The following is a 20897-nucleotide window of genomic DNA, read 5'->3' as shown; positions in this document are numbered from 1 at the left end:
AAAATCTTAAATATTTGTAATTTATTTATGCCATATCTTTTCTTATTTTTTTATCCAAAAACTGTTTATATCCAGGATTAAATGACAAATAGATTTTCATAGTCTTAGACCTTTGAATCCCACTGTATCTCTGATATTGCTTATTGATTTATTATTGTCACAATGGATATTTTAGATAATATTGAAATTGTCTGTATCTGTTTTAACTATTTATTACTATTTAGTAATAGTACTAATTAAATGAACGAAATACTAATGAAGTAAAGTGTTCTGTGCTCTAAGGTACTCTTGTGAAGAATTTACAATTTACATTGAAGGTTGGTTGAACTGATAAACATATTATGAGCGATTTCATATCTACACAATCATATTCATATCTGGAAAATGCGAGATTTATTGTGTATAATTAAAAGTAAATTATATCTTTTTGTTGTCCTCAATAGATGTTGCCAGATCCCCACCAGTTCTGATTGTTGTAGTGTCTTTATTCTCACTTGATTTCATCACTGCAGCTGTGATGCTTATAAGAAGGTAGGACATTTAGGATTTGTCTGTACTTGCACACACCAGTATGTTATAAATCCCTCAGTTACTCTACCATCAGTCGAAATGAAACATCAACTGCACAGTTTACACGAGTTTGAATGCACATTTGTGCATTTTATGTAGCTGTCAGGAGAGTTTTGTAATCTTGGTGAGAGTCAGTGGTTAAGGCTTAACATGTTATATTTTAAGGTTGAAGGAAATGACTGTTAACTTAATTAGCTTTATTTATTTATTTATTCATTCATTAATTCAATTGTTCATTTAAGAAAGAGAAGAAGCCCAGGATTCTCTTTACAGCACTCTTCAAAAAACTGTAAATATACTTGTAAAAACTTAACATGAAAAAACTCAAAATGTATAAGATCTACCCTTTTGAAAGGACCAGAACTGCTGGTCAACAATGTACTGTATGTTGTGTTTTGGATGCTGATGTGTTAGTGTTCCCATCAGTCTTCTTAACCAACTTTATCAGCCTTGTTTGGTCAACCACCAGAAAAACCACACTGGTTATTTTGAGCTAAGCTGGTCTTTTCAGCAGGGTAGACATTAAAAGAAACAAAAGATGACAGTAGAATGCAATCCTATGTTCTGTTCATCTGTTTGCTGTTAGACTGATGCAGTCTACTCAACCATCACATACCGTCAAGAAGCCAAAGATGTACTGCACGAAGTGTAATATGCATTATTTAATCTTTAATTTGGACAGCAGTTATTGAGATGAGACATGATTCCTTATGTGATTCCTGATTTCTCACTCAAAGCTAAAACATAGCATATTCCATAACAAGATGCACTGGAGCTATGTTGCATTGTATCTAGAGGTGAAGGAAGCTACAAAGAAAGTATACCTATGAAAAGATAGTGTGTCAAAAATGTTTTTATTAATTTATTTTTTAAAGCTGTTGAGCAAGTTTTGCATCTGTGGATGGAAAAATAATGTTAAACTTTAGAGAAGTTTTTGATGAAAAGTCATTAGAGAATTTTCTTGGTTCTTATGTGGGATCATTAGTGCTAATGGTATTAACAAGGAAGCAGAAATCAGCATTTGTCTGAGCAGCTTCTTCTTTTCTTCATTTTCTCTTCTTCCGTTTTGTCTGACACTCAACATAAAACATCTTGTGTAAGCTAAACAAGTGAAACAGTGAATTGAAATGCTGCAAGTTATTCTGCTTCTTCTGCCTGGTAAGAAAAGACTAAATTTAGTTGGTTGTCAATTTCTTTGAGCTTCATTCTGAGGCCACTAGTAAAAATGTGGCTACTTTGTGTTCTTTTCATTTCTAATTAGAAGCTGAAGAGGTATTTGGTTCCCTCTTTGTTATTGCTTATTGATATAATTTCTCTAAAACTGTCATAATATGTCTTTTATTTCATGTATATAACAGACATTGTGTCATCTGTTTTAACTACCTATGGTAACAAACACTCTAATTAAATCAAGTGTTCTGTGCTCCGCAGGTGTTGTCAGTGTTGAGTGGCGTGTGAATTATTCTTCTCCGATCTGTGCTGCGAGGGGATCCAATGTCACTACTGACTGCACATTTACATATCCACGGAAGCAACGAGTACAGCAAGTGCGATGGTGTTCAATGAAATCAAACCATGATCAAAAGTGTATGAATGGGCCATATGTTTATGATAGTGAAGCCAACAATAATCAAAACAACTTTCAATACATTGGAGACAAAACCTCAAATTGTTCTCTTTTGATCAGTAATATTAATCAAACACATTCTGGAGAGTATAAATTCAAATTTATAACCAATGACAATGAAGGACGTTGGACAGGTGATCCTGGAGTGGAAATTTCAGTACACGGTAAATATAAATGATTTATTGTTGATTTATACGTCATGCCTTTGTTGTTACTATTTTGTTTGTTTTCACTACAAACAACCTCTGTTTTATTACGTTTTTTTTTTTTTTTTACTAGATTTAAAAGTGTACATGAGCAGGTCAAGAGAAAATGGAAGCACAGTGGTTGGCGACTCTTTGAATTTGACATGCACACTCGACTGTCCTGGTAAATTAACAGAGGTTCAGTGGTTTAAGAATGGTGATCCGATTCAACAGTCAGAGCCCGTCCTCACCTTCAGCCGAGTAACTGCTAAAGACTCTGGGAATTACTCTTGTTCTTTAAGAAACTTTAAAACAACTGTATCTGAAGAATTTACAATTTACATTGAAGGTTGGTTGAACTTGTAAACATATTATAAACATTTTCAGAACCTCACAATCATATTCATATTTGGAAAATGAGAGATTTATTGTGCATAATTCAAAGTAAAGTATATGTTTTTGTTGTCATCAGCAGATGTCACCAGGACCCCAGCAGTTCTGATTATTGTAGTGTCTTTAGTCTCACTTGCTTTCATCACTGCAGCTGTGATGCTTATAAGAAGGTAATACATTTATAATTTTTTTGTGCTTGCACACATCAATATATTATAAATCCCTCAGTTACTCTACCGTCAGTATAAAAGAAACATTAACTGCACAAGAGTCAGTGGTTAAGGCTTAAGTTGCCAAACTGTATTAGCCAAAATAAATTGTAACATGTTACATTTTAAGGTTGAAGGAAATAACTGTTAACTTAATTAACTTTTATTAATTAATTAATTCATTCATTCATTCAATATTGCAATAAGTAATATTTTTTTAAAATATTTCTTTAAAATCAACCTTTTTCTGAAATCATCAAAGATGTTCGATTTATCAGCTATAGTGTGCAACTTATAAATCATTTCTGTCACATTTACTCTTAGAAGAAAGAAAATAACTCAAAGAAAACCAGTGGAGAAAAAAGAAGAAGCCCAGGATACTCTTTACAGCACTCTTCAAAAAACTGTAAATATATTTGTAAAAACTAAACATATAAAAACTATCAAAATGTATAAGGTCTACCCTTTTGAAAGGACCAGAACTGCTGGTCAACAATGTACTGTATGTTGTGTTTTAGATTCTGATGTGTTAGTGTTCCCATCAGTCTTCTTAACCAACTTTATCAGCCTTGTTGGTCAACCATCTTTATCAAAACCACACTGGTTATTTTGAGCTGGTCTTTTCAACAGGGTAGACATTAAAAGAAACAAAAGATGACAGTAGAATGTAATCTTATGTTCTGTTCATCTGTTTGCTGTTAGACTGATGCAGTCTACTCAACCATCACATACCGTCAAGAAGCCAAAGATGTACTGCAGAAAGTGTAATATGCATTATTTAATCTTTAATCTGGACAGCAGTTATTGAGATGAGACATGATTCCTCATATATGACTATCTCCATCTTGACATAATATTAATAGTGAATATGAATTTGTGAGGATTTTACAGTAATTGTTTCTTTATTTCTACATATGCAAACACAAAACAGGAGAATGATTCAGCCAACTACAGCACATTGATGAACGATAATACTTCCAGCTGTGAAGATGTTGGTGTTGGGAAATAAAATAGCTCTGTTATGTTCTGTTAGTTTTGTTTTTATGGACTTTTAGTTTGTTTTCCATTGATCTGTTTCCTATCAGCCCTTAGTTACTATGGTTACTGATTAATTAGTTTACACCTGTTCATCACTGAGTTATCTTTGTGTAATTAGTTAGGCCCTTTAGTTTCTTCAGTTCGTTGTCAAGTATTGTTTGTGGTACATGCTGTTATGTTGCCTTTTATCATCTGTGTATGAGTTTGGTTTAAATAAATACTTTTCTGCTATTTGAACTGTACCTTTTTTGTCTTTTTCCTTGAACTAAACTGTGCCTAAGAGAAAATCTGAAGAAGCAGTTCCTCTTGAATTGTATTGCAATTCAGTATTGCAGGCAGAACTGTCAATATGGAGGATAACAAAGTATGATTTTGTGAAGTTGGACACATTAATACTAACAATTAATTTAGTACCACACAGAGTAATTTTAATGTAATGAAGAAACACTGAAGTATTTCAGAGGAACTAACTAATTATCAATAGAAAATAAAAGCAATCATGGCTTTTGTCATGTGTCACTGTAACCTGTAACATAACATGGCAGTGTTTAGAGGTTAGTGAGTGACCAAATAAAGAAACAGGTTTTGATATTTGACTAATAGATTAATGATATCAGAGGAATCCCTGGTGAAAAAAACAGCATATGTTGGTAGGTATGTTTTGATGCTGGGATGCTGGTTAGGTATGTTTTGATGCTGGTTTAAGCTGGTCCTTAGCTGGTTTAGGCTGGTCCTTCACTGGTTTTTGCTGGTCCTTTGCTGGTTTATGCTGGTCATGTTGCTGGTCAAGGACCAGCATAAACCAGCAAAGGACCAGCATAAACCAGCTAAGGACCAGCTTAAACCACCATCAAAACATACCTACCAGGATATGCTGGTTTGTCCACCAGGGATCTAACTTTAAAAAGTAGAAAATAATAATTTTTATCTATTCAAAATGCATTTTTGCACTCTTTTCTATGAATAAAAGTAATTGCTCATTTATTCACCATAGTGTCTTTCAAAATCCATGAGTTTTGTGAGTGAAACATATAAAAATTAGTCATTTGTAGTAGGATGCCAGATGTTTTTGATACAATTGAGTGAATGGTGACCACAGTTGTCAAGCAAGATCTTTCTTGCATAATAGTTTAAAGGTCTACATTTTTCACTCAAAGATATAATATAGCATATTATACATATATATATAGGGGGAGCTTAGATTTCTATTTATTTTTTTTAAATACTGTATCTGGAGTTCACATCTGCTTATTTGATGAGCGACATATTGCAGAATATTGAATAACTTTTCATTCTTGTACTTTTTTTTTTTTTTTTAATTGCTTTTAATGCTTTTTTATGTGGATAATTTGTCCCTCTCTGTTATTGCTAATTAGTATGTAAATAATTTAACACTGTCACAATATATATTGTATATCATATCTATAACAGATGTTGTCTCAAGAGATATTTTAATCTGTTCTAACTGGTAGCAAACACTCTAATTAAATTAAGTGTTCTGTGCTCCGCAGGTGTCGTCAGTGTTGAGTGGCGTGTGAATTATTCTTCTCTGATCTGTGCTGCGAGGGGATCCAATGTCACTATTGACTGCACATTTACATATCCACAGAAGCAACGAGTACAGCAAGTGCGATGGTGTTCAATGAAATCAAACCATGATCAAAAGTGTATGAATGGGCCATATGTTTATGATAGTGAAGCCAACAATAATCAAAACAACTTTCAATACATTGGAGACAAAACCTCAAATTGTTCTCTTTTGATCAGTAATATTAATCAAACACATTCTGGAGAGTATAGATTCAGATTTATAATCAATGACAATGAAGGACGTTGGACAGGTGATCCTGGAGTGGAAATTTCGGTACATGGTAAATATAAAAGATTTATTCTTGATTTACACATCATGCTTTTGTTGTTACTATTTTGTTTGTTTTCACTAAAAACAAGCTCTGTTTTATTATGGTTTTTTTTTTTTTTTTTTTTTTTTTTTTTTTTTTGGTTTTTACTAGATTTAAAAGTGTCCATGAGCAGGTCAAGAGAAAATGGAAGCACAGTGGTTGGCGACTCTTTGAATTTGACATGCACACTCGACTGTCCTGGTAAATTAACTGAGGTTCAGTGGTTTAAGAATGGTGATCCAATTCAACAGTCAGAGCCCGTCCTCACCTTCAGCCGAGTAACTGCTAAAGACTCTGGGAATTACTCTTGTTCTTTAAGAAACTTTAAAACAACTGTATCTGAAGAATTTACAATTTACATTGAAGGTTGGTTGAACTTGTAAACATATTATGAACATTTTCAGAACCTCACAATCATATTCATATTTGGAAAATGAGAGATTTATTGTGCATAATTCAAAGTAAATTATATGTTTTTGTTGTCATCAGCAGATGTCACCAGGACCCCAGCAGTTCTGATTATTGTAGTGTCTTTAGTCTCACTTGCTTTCATCACTGCAGCTGTGATGCTTATAAGAAGGTAATACATTTATAATTTTTTTGTGCTTGCACACATCACTATATTATAAATCCCTCAGTTACTCTACCGTCAGTATAAAAGAAACATTAACTGCACAAACTGTATTAGCCAAAATAAATTGTAACGTTATATTTTAAGGTTGAAAGAAATAACTGTTAACTTAATTAACTGTTATTAATTCATTCTTTCAGTACTGAAAAAGTAATATTTTTTTAAATTATTTCTTTAGAATCAACTCCCTTTTCTGAAATCATCAAAGATGTTCGATTTATCAGCTATACTGTGCAATTTATAAATAATTTCTGTCACATTTACTCTTAGAAGAAAGAAAAGAACTCAAAGAAAACCAATGGAAGAAAGAGAAGAAGCCCAGGATCCTCTTTACAACACTCTCCAAAAAACTGTAAATATATTTGTAAAATCTAAACATATAAAACCAAACAAAAAGTGTGTAGCTCTCTTCACGACAGCACAGACACATGTTTGTTCTTTAGAACGGGCGTTTTATTCTTGGGTTTGTCTTTTTTTTGTCTTTTGCGCCTTTGACGTCTTAACGCCTTAATGCCACAACGCCACAACGCCGTGAGAACTATATTCGTAAATGAGCATAGTACAAACACATCAAAAATTACACCATACACAGTCGTCCAATACATTGAACATGTGAAACAAATACCTCGTTGGCCGCTTGTAATGAAAAGAGTTCTTAAGAGTTTATGAGAGTCTTCTTTGCTGTCCTTTTGACTTACGACAGCACTTTTATTTTAAACTTAAACGCATTTAAACTTAGCAGAGACTTGTGATGCCTCCGCTTATCATCAGTCCATCGGGGCGTCTAACAAGCACATCATTTCCCTTAAAGTGACGCATTCCCGCACCTCACGTTTAAAGTGCACCAAATGAATTTACATCACATTACAACATATTTACATATTTCAACTGCATATCAAATAGATTAATACAAGAAATTATGGAGTTATTACAAAGAATTAATTATGAAACAAATATACAGAACATCTCAGAAACAGCACTTACAATGTGTAAGATGTAGATAACATCCCTTTTGAAATGACCAGCTCTGCTGGTCAGACAACATAATATGTGTTGTGTTTTGGATGCTACTGTGTGGGTGTTCCCACCAAGCTTGCTAACCAACTTAACCAGCAAGTTTTTTGGTCATCAGAAAAACCACACTGGTTATGTTGAGCTATTCATGGTGCGGCCGCCATTTGTAGGACCGAATTGCAATTTCGTATCTGCTGTACTGTGGGCTGTGATAACAGCAAATAACAATGACAAATAACAATGGATTATTTACCAAGAGATGTGCTGATTTGCCTTTCATTATGCGCCACCTAAAGCTTATAAATTAACGAGAGGTTTTTGATCTGTGACAAGTCACTATTCTCTGCATAAGCGCTGTTTTTAACTTACTGTTTGAATGCTTTAGTTTGCTTGATCCTTGGACTATCCAGGGGTTTAGCCGTTTAAAATTACGTGATCACAACAACCTGCTTCTTTTCATTTTAAGGTATTTTTTTCGTTAGCCTATAATGTACTAATTTGAGAGCCCGGTCTCGTGAAAATACGTATCAATAGCACGATTTTCTGGTTCTATTTGGCGTGCTGTTCATACACTGAAATTTACTTTGGCATGCATATGCATGTGTTTGATGTGCATAATATGCAGTTTTCGTGTGCAAATATACACATCATACGCCAAGTCGTTTGAAGTCATTTTCTATGTATAAATACCTACACCACATATGCACTTACCGGGTGTAACAATTATGGGTGTGAAAATTATTTTTAATATTAATGTTTACTCAAATCAGGTAGTGAACTAATAAGAAATGACAACATCACATACGATCTGGATGTTAAAGGGGTCATCGGATGCCCATTTTCCACAAGTTGATATGATTCTTTAGGGTCTTAATGAAAAGTCGCTAATATACTTTGATTAAAAATTCTCAATGGTTTTGTAAAACAACACCCTTTTTACCTTGCCAACATCAGCTCTGCAAAAATCATCTCATTGTAAGGGGTTGTTCCTTTAAATGCAAATGAGCTCTGCTCGCCCCGCCCCTCTCTTCTCTCTGTGGAAAGACGGTCTTGTTTACATTAGCCGCATTTAGCCGCGTTTAGCCGCTAAACTTCCTAACTACCACGTTATAAGGAAAGGCGATCACAAAGATTCATAAAAAAAACGCTTATACACACTTCTGCTGTAAGTGAAGCTGGATCATGAATGATTTGTGCGAACATAGATGGATATATGTAGATCGGGAGGCGCATTCCCTTCACAAACAAACGTAATCTACTGCATCTTCAGCGGCTCAGATGTTGGGAGTAAATGCCGACCACTATGTTCATTATTACATCCAGCAACACAACACCTCAGTCGCTCAATCGGAGATATTCTTGTCTAATTTACATCCCTGCGCCGGCATCGAAACAAGGAAAGTTACTGGACTGTGACAGCTGGTCTAAGGTAAGACGCTCATGTCAATCAACTATTGTGGGAGCGGCCTCTGTCGGTGTGACTCCACTGAGAAGCACTGAGATTTGAAAAAGGGGATATTTTTTTTACAGATTAATTAAAAACCACTGCATGGATTTTTATCATTATAGGGTAGTTGTGTACATACACTGCCAACACACATTAATGTTCAAACAACATGAAAAAGTGAACTTAGCATCCGATGACCCCTTTAATGCAGCAGGATAGTCAATGCAATCTGAATTTAACAGCTTTATTTTGGCAATTGGCAGCTTTATTCTTAACCCTGTGAAAGTCTCGACAGTTTACGGTTTGCATTAATTTTCACAAGAATTAAATTTATGCTTATTACTTTAAATGTCGACAACGCTTCCATGTAGGCTCACTGTTGCTTGATGTGTGGAACATCGAAAAATATTCTGTAAAAAACGAAGAAAAGCCGGACGAAATGGGTCTAAAGTTGCTGCACTGCGTATTAATGTGCACGCAAGGGATGTAAGATTTTCATGGTGGGTCGGATTTCGGTACAACACCGGCTTGGATGGATGCGGCAGTGTCGGTAAATTACGGCTGTCTCAGATTGATTGGGTCCAGAATCTCCAGAGTACACAGACATCCAGACCAGGTACTGCGGCAGATGGGCAATTCTCTGGCAGGTGAGAATTTACCTGAAACTGGCCCATGTGTATGGAGAGAATTGTGTATGAGGTCAAAATGGTACGTTTTCACTAAACTTTAGTGGAATCAGCAGTTCGCTTGACAGTAAATAAGGATATAATCCTAATGTATCTATTTAAAAAAAAAAAAACACTGTTTTTCGTTGTTGGTAAAGTGTTATTTTGGTTTCCGAGGCTACGCAAGGTCCTAAAGATGGCGGCCACGACAAAAAAGTCACGTGACTGAAACCGATGAATACTGGGCCGCGTTTCCCAAAAGCATCGTAAACCTAAGTTGATCATAGCTCCACTGGTGACAATGTTTCCATGATTAATTTAGGCTTACAATATTTTCGGGAAACACAGCCCTGTATTTTTTTTTCAGGCTAGACATTAGGGATGCAACAATACAGTTAGTCCTCGGTTTTTAACCACGGTTTTATTTGTAAGCCATTGGCTACAGTATAGAATATATTGTCTGCCTCATTCTATGATAAGTTATTTCAAACACCCGACTGATGCTGTGAAGTAAAAATAAGTTATAATGTTGTCTTTTGTTGGAAAACAAGTTTAGAAAGGCTTATCATTGCATTTCATCAGAAGGGAAGATGCTCTGCAAGTGTTGCTTTTTCAAATATAAACGGGGAGGCGTTTCCTCATCTTAGCACGTGAAATCACGGGCGCGCACACAGCAAATTTCGAGAGAAATAAAACAAGGAAATTATTTAAATGCAAAACCAAAAAAACGCAGTTCACAAGTGCGTATTGAACCATAGATGTCGTACCGAACGGTTCGGTATTATATTGAGTATTGTGACACCCCTACTAGACATTCAACGTAACAAAAGAGGGCAGTTGTAAAAACATGTTCTGTGCATCTGTTTGCTTTTAGGCTGACAAAAACGTACCGAAAGCCAAGGATGTACAGCAGGAAGATGAAGTGGAATATTCATTTGTCAGCATTAAACCCAAAAAATGGCTTCAAGTGTGAGCATTTAAGAGACATATCACTGTGATGAAATTTTTTTTCATACTGTAATTTCTTTATTTAATCAGACCAGAGATAATGCATCATGAGTCCTCATAATTTACTATGTCCATCTTGATATAATATTGATAGTAAATGCAGTATTTCACTGTAATGATCTTCTTTATTTCTAGATCTGCCAACACAGTGCAGGAGAATGATTCAACCATCTACAGCGCAGTGATGAATGGTTAATCTTATAGGCCTACTTTTATACAGATGTGTGTTTGTGCATCCTGGTATTCCCTACATTATCAGAAACAACTATATTACATATTGTTGCTCTTTGGTTGGTTTTGATTGCTTCTGTTGTCCTCATTTGTAAGTCGCTTTGGATAAAAGCATCTGCTAAATGACTACATGTAAATGTAAATGTTAATTTTTGACCTTGACCTTTTGACCTAATTTTTGGTGCCAGCTATAAATAAAAAGGCTACTGAAGAACATCGAGTAACTTACAGGTCTTATCTGTTTACATGCTACTATGGCTTGTTTTGAACATGTTTGTATGGATTTTTAACATTTATTTACATAGCAACTGGACATACAGTTTTGTGGTATTATTTTGCAAGTTTTACTTTAATACTTTTTTAAATTGTAAGGAATGTAATGAATGTGCAACTAGGCTATGCATTGTTATGAAACAAATATGTGTAATAAAGGTGCCGTGATATTTTTATTTGTTTCTTCTTATTATTTATATATCTTTATAAATCAACTAACAATCTCTATATATTATCTTTTATTTCATAATGCACCAATTTTCACTGATATACAAAACTGGACTAGTACGTAAAACTTTGGTTTTACTTGGTTTTTATTTGGTTGACAGTTAACGTTGCACATTATCGCCATCTAAACTTCCACTGCATTGTTCCAATGACAATCACACAACTCTGAAATAACTTCTGAAGAACTGAGGTTAAAAAAAATCTATCCATGGGTGCGTCCATTTGTAAATTTTATGGGTCTGGCTTCCGATCTCATGTAAAAAAGGGTGAGCAAGTGTGGTAAATTTGGTTAGTCTTTTTGATCATCTCATTTGTTATACATCGCTAATTACATATACAAACTGAACTGTTTTTGTTCTGTATATTTGTTTTGTTATTTTTGCTTTGTTACCGAAACAAGTACATAAATTGTTCTATGTCATTCTCAGAATAACTGTTGTTTATGTTGCATATACTGTTGAATTCTGTTGAAACTTAAAAGACCAAAACACAAAAGAATAAGCCAAAAGAATAAGAATATGCTCTGCATTCATGAGTGAAAAATGCCCAGATTTCATGAGTGTCCAGGCCAAACACATCCTGACACACAAACATCACCTGACAAGAGCAGTCTGATAGCTAACAGATACATCATCCAGCAGAGACTCGGGAAGGGAAGCTTCGGCACTGTTTACCTGGTTAAAGTCACAAAGGCAGTAGCAGGCCAACTGGAAAAATGAATCAGGCTTTATGATGGAGCCTACAAGAAAATCTGATTGGTGATTAGCCAAATAAACAAATAGGTTTGGATGTTTCATATTAATTCACATTATCACAGGGATCTAACTCTTGTGTTTAAATAAAAGTAATTTACTCATTATAGTGTCATCCAAAACCCATTTGACTTTCTTCAGTGGAACGTATAAAAATAAGTCATTTGTAGCAGTATGTCTGTTCTTTTAATATAATTGAGTGAATGGTGACCAAACTTGTCAAGTAAGATTTTTTAATAAATTAAAGTTTAAGTGTCTCTGTAGATTTCTCACACTCTGTAGATTTCATAACAATATGCACTGGAGCTACACTGACCAAAATTATAAACGCAACACTTTTGTTTTTCATTTTAGAGTGGCCTTTTATTGTGGCCAGCCTAAGGCACACCTGTGCAATAATCATGCTGTCTAATCTGCATCTTGATATGCCACACCTGTGAGGTGGGTGGATTATCTCGGCAAAGGAGAAGTGCTCACTAACACAGATTTAGACAGATCTGTGAACAACATTTGAGAGAAATAGGCCTTTTGTGTACATAGAAAAAGTCTTGGATCTTTGAGTTCAGCTCATGAACAATGGGGGCAAAAACAAAAGTGTTGCATTTATAATTTTGGTCAGTGTATATTGCATAACTATACAATAGAAGTGTAAAAAAGTACAAAAAAATTATAACTTAACTGAAAGGATACTTTGTAAAACATGTAAATGTTGTAGCTTTGGAGCATATTTTACATCTGTAGATGGGGAAAAAACATTGGAGATTGTGAAACATTCTAGAAATGGAAACCGGCCGTCATTTGAGCAACTCCTTCTTTCCTTCATTTTATCTTGTGTTTTATCTGACACTCTACATAACACATCTTGTGTAAGCTAAACAAGTGAAACAGTAAATAGAAATGCTCCAAATTATTCTGCTTCTGCTACCTGGTAAGAAACGATTTTCTGATGTATTTTGTACATTTTGTTTGTTGTTTTCTCTAATTAATTTCTATCAGATTTTATTAAACTGAAAATGTATTGTGTATATATACAGTGGAGACCAAATTCTGAGGCCACTACTGAAAATGTTGCTATTTTGTGTTCTTTTTATGAAAAATTGAGATTTTATTCAAACCTGGCATATACCAAGTTCACATCTTCTTATTTTATTAGTGACATAGGCCTATAAATATTACAGAATCTTAAATATCTCTTATTTATTTATTTTCACGTTTTGTTTTCTTTTTATGTGGGCTCAGACTTTTGGCTCCCATTGTATCTCTGTTTGTAAATAAGTTCTTGAAAATTGTTACAGTTGATATTTTAGATAATATCTGTAACAGATTTGTCTCTATCCATTTTAACTATGCATAGTAACAAATACTGTAAGTAAAGTGTTCTGTGCTCCACAGGTGTTGTCAGTTCTGAGTTAAATGTAAAATATCCTCCTCCAATCTGTGCTGCGAGGGGATCCAATGTCACTATTGACTGTAGATTTACATATCCACAAAGGCTACAAGTACAGCGAGTGCTATGGTGTTCAATGAGATCAAACTATGGCCACTGTGTGAATGAGCCGTATGTTTATGATAGTGAAACCAACAATAATCACAACAACTTTCAATACATTGGAGACAAAACCTCAGATTGTTCTCTTTTGATCAGTAATATTAATCAAACACATTCTGGAGAGTATAAATTTAGATTTATAACCAATGTGGAACATGTACGTTGGACAGGTGAACCTGGAGTGAAAATTTTAATACATGGTAAATAAAAAAGATTTGTTGTTGATTTATTCTTGACACTTTTGTTTTTTACCAAAAGAAATCTCCCAGTTTCATTTTTAAGTGTTTGTTTTTTTGATAGATTTAAGAGTGTCCATGAGCAGATCAAGACAATAGCTGGAGACTCTTTGAATTTGACATGCACACTCGACTGTTCTGGTGATTTAGCTGAGGTTCAGTGGTTTAAGAATGGTGATCCAATTCAACAGTCAGAGCCCGTCCTCACCTTCAGCAAAGTTACTGCTAAAGACTCGGGGAATTACTCATGTTCTTTGAGAAACTTTAAAACAACTGTATCTGAAGAATTTACAATTTACATTGAAGGTTGGTTGAACTGGCAAACATTAACATTTTCATATGTAGACAATCTTATTCATATTTAGAAAGTGAGAGATTTATTGTGCATAATTCAAAGTAAATGATATCTTATGTTGTCCTCAATAGATGTCGCCGGGTCCTCAATATTTCTGATTATTGTAGTGTCTTTAGTCTCACTTGTTTTCATGACAGCAGCTGTGATGCTTATAAGAAGGTAAGACATTTTTGATTTGTTTGTGCTTGCACACACCAGTGTATTATAAATGTCTCAGTTAGTCTGAATGAAACATTAACTTACGGGATATGTCACAACAGGATTAGGTGGGAAGGAAGAGTTGTTGAGTCGTCCGGTGGTTGAAACTTAGAAAACAGTATACAGGTACATCTGAAAAAATTAGAATATCACAAAAAGGTTCTTTTTTTTATTGTAACTTATTTTAAAAAATGAAACTTTCATATATTATAGATTCATTATATGTAAAATAAAACATTTCAAAAGTTTTTTTCTTTTAAAAAAAAGCCTATTAGAGCCTATAGCTCATGAAAGTCAAAAATCCAGTATTTTAAAAATATTAGAATATTTACATCTGAGTTTCATCAAATGTCCATCCCTGGAGTATAAATTACGAGTATCTCTTGTTCTTTGAAACCACAATAATGAGGAAGACTGCTGACTTGGCAATGGTCCAGAAGACAATCATTGACACCCTCCACAAAGAGGGTAAGTCACAGAAGGCCATTACTGAAAGAGGTGGCTGTTCACAGAGTGCTGTATCAAAGCATATTAAATGCAAAGTTGACTGGAAGGAAGAAATTGGGTACGAAAAGGTGCACAAGCAACAGGGATGACCGCAAGCTTGAGAAAACTGTCAAGTAAAGCCGATTCAAACGCTTGAAAGAGCTTCACAAGGAGTGGACTGAAGCCAGAGTCAGCTCATCAAGAGTCACCACGTTCAGACGTCTTCAGGAAAAGGGCTACCAAGCCACTTCTGAAACAGAAACAATGTCAGAAGCATCTTACCAGGGCTAAGGAGAAAAATTAAAATTAAAATGTTGCTCAATGGTCCAAAGTCCTTTTTTCAGATAAAAGTAAATTTTGCATTTCATGTTGAAATCATGATCCCAGAGTCTGGAGGAAGAATGGAGAGGCACAGAATCCAAGCTGCTTGAAATCCAGTGTGAAGTTTCTGAGGTCTGTAATGATTTGGGGTGCTGTGACATCTGCTGGTGTTGGTCCATTGTATTTTATCAAGTCCAAAGTCAATGCAGCCATCTACTAGGAGATTTTGGAGCATTTTATGCTTCCATCTGGTGACAAGCTTTATGGAGATGCTGATTTCCTTTTCCAGCAGGACTTTAGCACCTACCCATTTTCAAGTGATTTGCTGATGATGATATTACTGTGCTTTATTGGCCAGCCAACATGCCTGAACTGTAACCCATAGAGAATCTATGGGATATTTTCAAGAGAAAGATGAGAAACAGTCGATCCAACAATAGACAGACGATCTGAAGGCTCAATAGTGCCTCAGCAGTGCCACAGGCTGATCGCTTCCATGCCACACCTCACTGATGCTGTAATTTGTTCTAGAAGCAAGTTATTTGCTGTAATATGTGCTGCCGACCAAATATTGAGTGCATAAATGAACATACTTTAAAACTATCTGTTTTGCAAATCCATTTTTGATTGATCTTAGAAAATATTCTAATATTTTGAGATGCTGGATTTTTGACTTTCATGAGCTGTAAGCTCTAATCATCAACATTAAGACAAAAACTTTAGAAATATTTTACTTCACATGTAATGAATCTAGAATATATGAAAGTTTCAGTTTTTGAAAGAAGTTACAAATGAACTTTTTCAGGATATTCAAATTTTTTGAGATGCACCTATATGTTGAAAAATAGTAAAAATGATTTGGTGCATCTATGCGTTAAATCAAATCAGTTCACAAACATGTTTTTATCTATTTTAATTTTGTATTTAATAAGGAATAATAAAAATAAATTATATTTTTACTTCCTTTTTTTTACTTCAAACTCCTTTCTTCAAATTATCACAGATGTTTGATGTATAAGCTAAATTGCTCTATTTATAATGCATTTCTGCTACATTTATTCCTAGAAGGAAAGCAAAAACTCAAGGAAAACCAATGAAGAAGAGAGAAGAAGCTGAGGGTTCACTTTACTGCACTCTTCAAACAAGGGTAAATATATTTGTAAAAGCTAAACATGTAAAAACCAAACAAAAACATTTATCCTTATCAGGGGTTAAACATGACATGTAAAATTATAAGAATCACAACTAGTGTTATCATGTTTAGCACTGTGCTAAATTATACAGAAAATTATAAGTGTGTAAGATGCACCTAACTACTCTTTTGAAAGGACCAGCACTGCTGTTTTGCATGCTGTTGTTGGTGTTTGCACCAGGCTTCTAAACCAACTTAACCAGCAAGTCTTGTTCGATCAACCAACTTCCCACTATGCAGAGCTAAGCTGGTCTTTTCAACATTGTAGACATTAAAAGAAACAAAAGATGACAGTACTTAAAGACATGTTATGTTCATCTGTTTGCTGTTAGACAGATGCAGTCTACTCAACCATCACATACCGCCAATAAGCCGAAGGTGGACTGCAAGAAGTGTAATATCCTTGAAGTGTGAGCATTCAAGACACATTTCACTATGGTCAAATATTTCTATTCTAATTGCTTTATTTAGTCTGACAAGTAGTTATGGTGATGATGTGATATGGTTTATCATATTTGGCTATGTCCATCTGTGATGATCTTTTTTATTTCTAGGTCTGTAAACACAGAGCAGCAGAATAATTCAGCCATCTACAGCACAGTGATGAGTGGTTAATCTGTGATGATACAGATGAAATTATGAAATATATTATTTGATTATGAAATATTATGGTGGGGGTGTTGGGGAATAAAATAGCTGTCAAGGTTATTGTGTTCTATCCTGTTTTGCCCTAGTTAGTCTCCTTGGTTTCTAATTAGTTGCACATACCTGCTTCTGTTCTTTTGTCCATTTTTGTCTGTGTTATGTGGTTGGGATATTATGTTTTGCTGAGTTTTCCTTGCCTGCTGGATTTATTGGATTAATTTTTTTTTTTTTTTTGCTGATCTCCTTTGTCCACCATGCATTTAGGGTTAGCCTATAATTGTCAAGGCAGGGTCATTTTTGGACAGGCAAAGAATATGCTATAACATACTGTGTTTGAAGAACAGAGGAAAGACTGCATGTACAGTGGGTACGGAAAGTATTCAGACCCCCTTAATTTTTCGCTCTTTGTTATATTGCAGAAGTTCTTTTTTTTTTCCTCATTAATGTACACACAGCACCACATATTGACAGAAAAACACAGAATTGTTGACATTTTTGCAGATTTATTAAAAAAAGAAAAACTGAAATATCACATGGTCCTAGGTATTCAGACACTCATTTTATTTTATGCTGTGACACTCATATATTTAACTCAGGTGCTGTCCATTTCTTCTGATCATCCTTGAGATGGTTCTACACCTTCATTTGAGTCCAGCTGTGTTTGATTATACTGATTGGACTTGATTAGGAAAGCCACACACCTGTCTATATAAGACCTTACAGCTCACAGTGCATGTCAGAGCAAATGAGAATCATGAGGTCAAAGGAACTGCCTGAAGAGCTCAGAGACAGAATTGGGGCAAGGCACAGATCTGACCAAGGTTACAAAAAAATTTCTGCTGCACTTAAGGTTGCTCCATAATCCTTAAATGGAAAACGTCTGGGACGACCAGAACCCTTCCTAGAGCTGGCTGTCCGGCCAAACTGAGCTATCGGGGGAGAAGAGCCTTGGTGAGAGAGGTAAAGAAGAACCCAAAGATCACTGTGGCTGAGCTCCAGAGATGCAGTCGGGAGATGGGAGAAAGTCAACCATCACTGCAGCCCTCCACCAGTCGGGGCTTTATGCAGAGTGGCCCGACGGAAGCCTCTCCTCAGTGCAAGACACATGAAAGCTTGCATGGAGTTTGCTAAAAAACACCTGAAGGACTCCAAGATGGTGAGAAATAAGATTCTCTGGTCTGATGAGACCAAGATAGAACTTTCTGGCCTTAATTCTAAGCGGTATGTGTGGAGAAAACCAGGCACTGCTCATCACCTGTCCAATACAGTCCCAACAGTGAAGCATGGTGGTGGCAGCATCATGCTGTGGGGGTGTTTTTCAGCTGCAGGGACAGGACGACTGGTTGCAATCGAGGGAAAGATGAATACGGCCAAGTACAGGGGTATCCTGGACGAAAACCTTCTCCAGAGTGCTCAGGACCTCCAGACTGGGCCGAAGGTTTACCTTCCAACAAGACCCTAAGCACACAGCTAAAATGACGAAGGAGTGGCTTTACAACAACTCCGTGACTGTTCTTGAATGGCCCAGCCAGAGCCCTGACTTAAACCCAACTGAGCATCTCTGGAGAGACCTAAAAATGGCTGTCCACCAACGTTTACCATCCAACCTGACAGAACTGGAGAGGATCTGCAAGGAGGAATGGCAGAGGATCCCCAAATTCAGGTGTGAAAAACTTGTTGCATCTTTCCCAAAAAGACTCATGGCTGTATTAGATCAAAAGGGTGCTTCTACTAAATACTGAGCAAAGGGTCTGAATACTTAGGACCATGTGATATTTCAGTTTTTCTTTTTTAATAAATCTGCAAAAATGTCAACAATTCTGTGTTTTTCTGTCAATATGGGGTGCTGTGTGTACATTAATGAGGAAAAAAATGAACTTAAATGATTTTAGCAAATGGCTGCAATATAACAAAGAGTGAAAAATTTAAGGGGGTCTGAATACTTTCCGTACCCACTGTATGTAGGCAACCTTCTAATAACCACGTACATAACCCCTCATCATAAGTGCAGGGTCACACACACCCACACCTGCAAAAAATTAACTTTAAAATTCACTTCTCTGTTCAGCCACCTGGGAGCAGCATTGGTCTTTATAAATACTAACCAGTCAGTATTACAGGACTGGGTGACTTTGGACTTTGGACGAAAGGCCACTGTCCTGCAGAGTTCAGCTCTAACCCTAGTCAAATACACCTGCCTGTAGCTTTCTAGTGATCTTGAAGATAATGATTAGCTTGTATAATTAGGACTGGAGCTAAACTCTGTAGGACAGTTGCCCTCTAGGACCAGAGTTGAACAGCAAACATGTGTCTACTGCAGGGGTTTGCAAACCCATCCTGGAGGACCTCCAGCCCTGCACATTTGGTATGTCTTCCTTATCAGACACACCGAAATTCAGGTCTTCTCTGATAATGAGCTGATGAGTTGAATCAGGTGTGTTAGATGAGGGAGACATTTGAAAATTTGAAAACCCCTAGTCTACTGTAGAGTGCTGCCTAGAAGTTTGTGACCCCTTTAGAATTTTCAATATTTTTGCATAAGTATGACCAAAAAGTTAATCAGACTTTCACACAAGTCCTGAAAGTTGACAAAGAGAACCCAGTCAAACAAATGAGATGAAAATATATAGTTTGTCATTTATTTATTGAGAAAAATGGTCCAGTGTTAAAAATGTGTGAGTTGCAAAAATATGTCAATCTCTAGGATTAGCTGTTCATTTTAAGGTGAAATAAGAGTCTATTTGTGACCCTGAATCACAAAACCAGTCTTAAGTCGCTGGGGTATATTTGTAGCAATAGCCAAAAATACATTGCAAGGGTCAAAATTTTTCTTTTATGCCAAAAAGCATTAGGAAATTAAGTACAGATCATGTTTCATGAAGATATTTTGTAAAATTCTTTCTGTAAATATATCAAAACTTAATTTTTGATTAGTAATATGCATTAGTAAGAGCTTCATTTGGACAACTTTAAATGTGATTTTCGCAATATTTTGATTTTTTTGCACCCTCAGATTCCATATATTCAGATAGTTGTATCTCAGCCAAATATTGTCCTATCCTAACAAACCATACATCAGTGGAAAGCTTATTTGCTTTCAGATGATGTATAAAGCTCAATTTCGAACAATTGACCCTTATGACTGGTTTTGTGGTCCAGGGTCACATTTGTTCAGATGTATTATCAATCAATAGGATGACTATCAGGTGCCAGTGTATGACCTGTTTTAATTAAAGAACAGGAATCTATCAAAGTCTGATCATGTTTGTGGAAGTGAATCAGGGAACTGAACAAAGTAACTCAGAAAAAAGTGGTTGATGCTCATCCGGCTAGAAAAGGTTACAAAACCATCTCTAAAGAGTTTGGACTCCACAAATCCACAGTCAGACGTATTGTTTACAAATGGAGGGAATTGAAGACCACTACACTCTTAAAAATAAAGGTGCTTCATGATGCCATAGAAGAACCTTTTTTGTCTAAATGGTTCCATAAAGAACCTTTAACATCTGAAGAACCTTTCCGTTTCATGAAAGGTTCTTTATGGCGAAAGAAGGTTCTTCAGATTATAAAAAAGGTAAGAAAGAGATGGTTCTTTAAAGAACCTTTGACTGAAGAGTTCTTTGTGGAACCAAAAATGGTTCTTCTATGGCATCGCTGTGAAGAACCTTTTAAAGCACCTTTATTTTTAAGAGTGTATTACCCTCCCTAGGAGTGGTTGACCAACAAAGATCACTCCAAAGCAA

At 35.5% G+C, this 20897-nt stretch overlaps 1 protein-coding gene and 1 pseudogene across 2 annotated transcripts; both read left to right on the top strand.

Moving 5' to 3' along the window:
- The first annotated feature begins 1628 nt into the window (after positions 1-1628).
- Positions 1629-11320, top strand: LOC127177825 (B-cell receptor CD22). Of its 2 annotated transcripts, none has more exons than XM_051130316.1 (7): positions 1629-1728; positions 2002-2361; positions 2477-2731; positions 6413-6503; positions 6825-6906; positions 10555-10649; positions 10824-11320. In XM_051130316.1, the coding sequence occupies exons 1-7, from the start codon at positions 1698-1700 to the stop codon at positions 10882-10884; spliced, it is 975 nt and encodes a 324-aa protein (XP_050986273.1). In that variant the 5' UTR covers positions 1629-1697; the 3' UTR covers positions 10885-11320. The 2 variants fall into 2 exon arrangements, with proteins under 2 accessions (XP_050986273.1, XP_050986274.1); XM_051130317.1 differs by lacking the exons at positions 6413-6503; positions 6825-6906; positions 10555-10649; positions 10824-11320 and adding exons at positions 2855-2945; positions 3309-3390; positions 3687-3748; positions 3916-4079.
- Positions 11321-13069: 1749 nt separating this feature from the next.
- Positions 13070-17124, top strand: LOC127178578 (uncharacterized; annotated as a pseudogene).
- Positions 17125-20897: the final 3773 nt, after the last annotated feature.

The sequence above is a fragment of the Labeo rohita genome, chromosome 16 (assembly GCF_022985175.1).
Source record: "Labeo rohita strain BAU-BD-2019 chromosome 16, IGBB_LRoh.1.0, whole genome shotgun sequence".
In the NCBI taxonomy this organism is placed as follows: Eukaryota; Metazoa; Chordata; class Actinopteri; order Cypriniformes; family Cyprinidae; genus Labeo; species Labeo rohita.
Note: the sequence above shows the minus strand (reverse complement) of the source record. Positions and strands in the feature narration are given on the sequence as shown.

Coding starts and splice junctions, on each gene's coding strand:
- LOC127177825 (XM_051130316.1), top strand. CDS start 1,698: ATGCTGCAAGTTATTCTGCTTCTTCTGCCTG. Junction 1,729..2,001: donor TATTCTGCTTCTTCTGCCTG/GTAAGAAAAGAC, acceptor TGTGCTCCGCAG/GTGTTGTCAGTGTTGAGTGG. Junction 6,504..6,824: donor GCTGTGATGCTTATAAGAAG/GTAATACATTTA, acceptor ATTTACTCTTAG/AAGAAAGAAAAGAACTCAAA.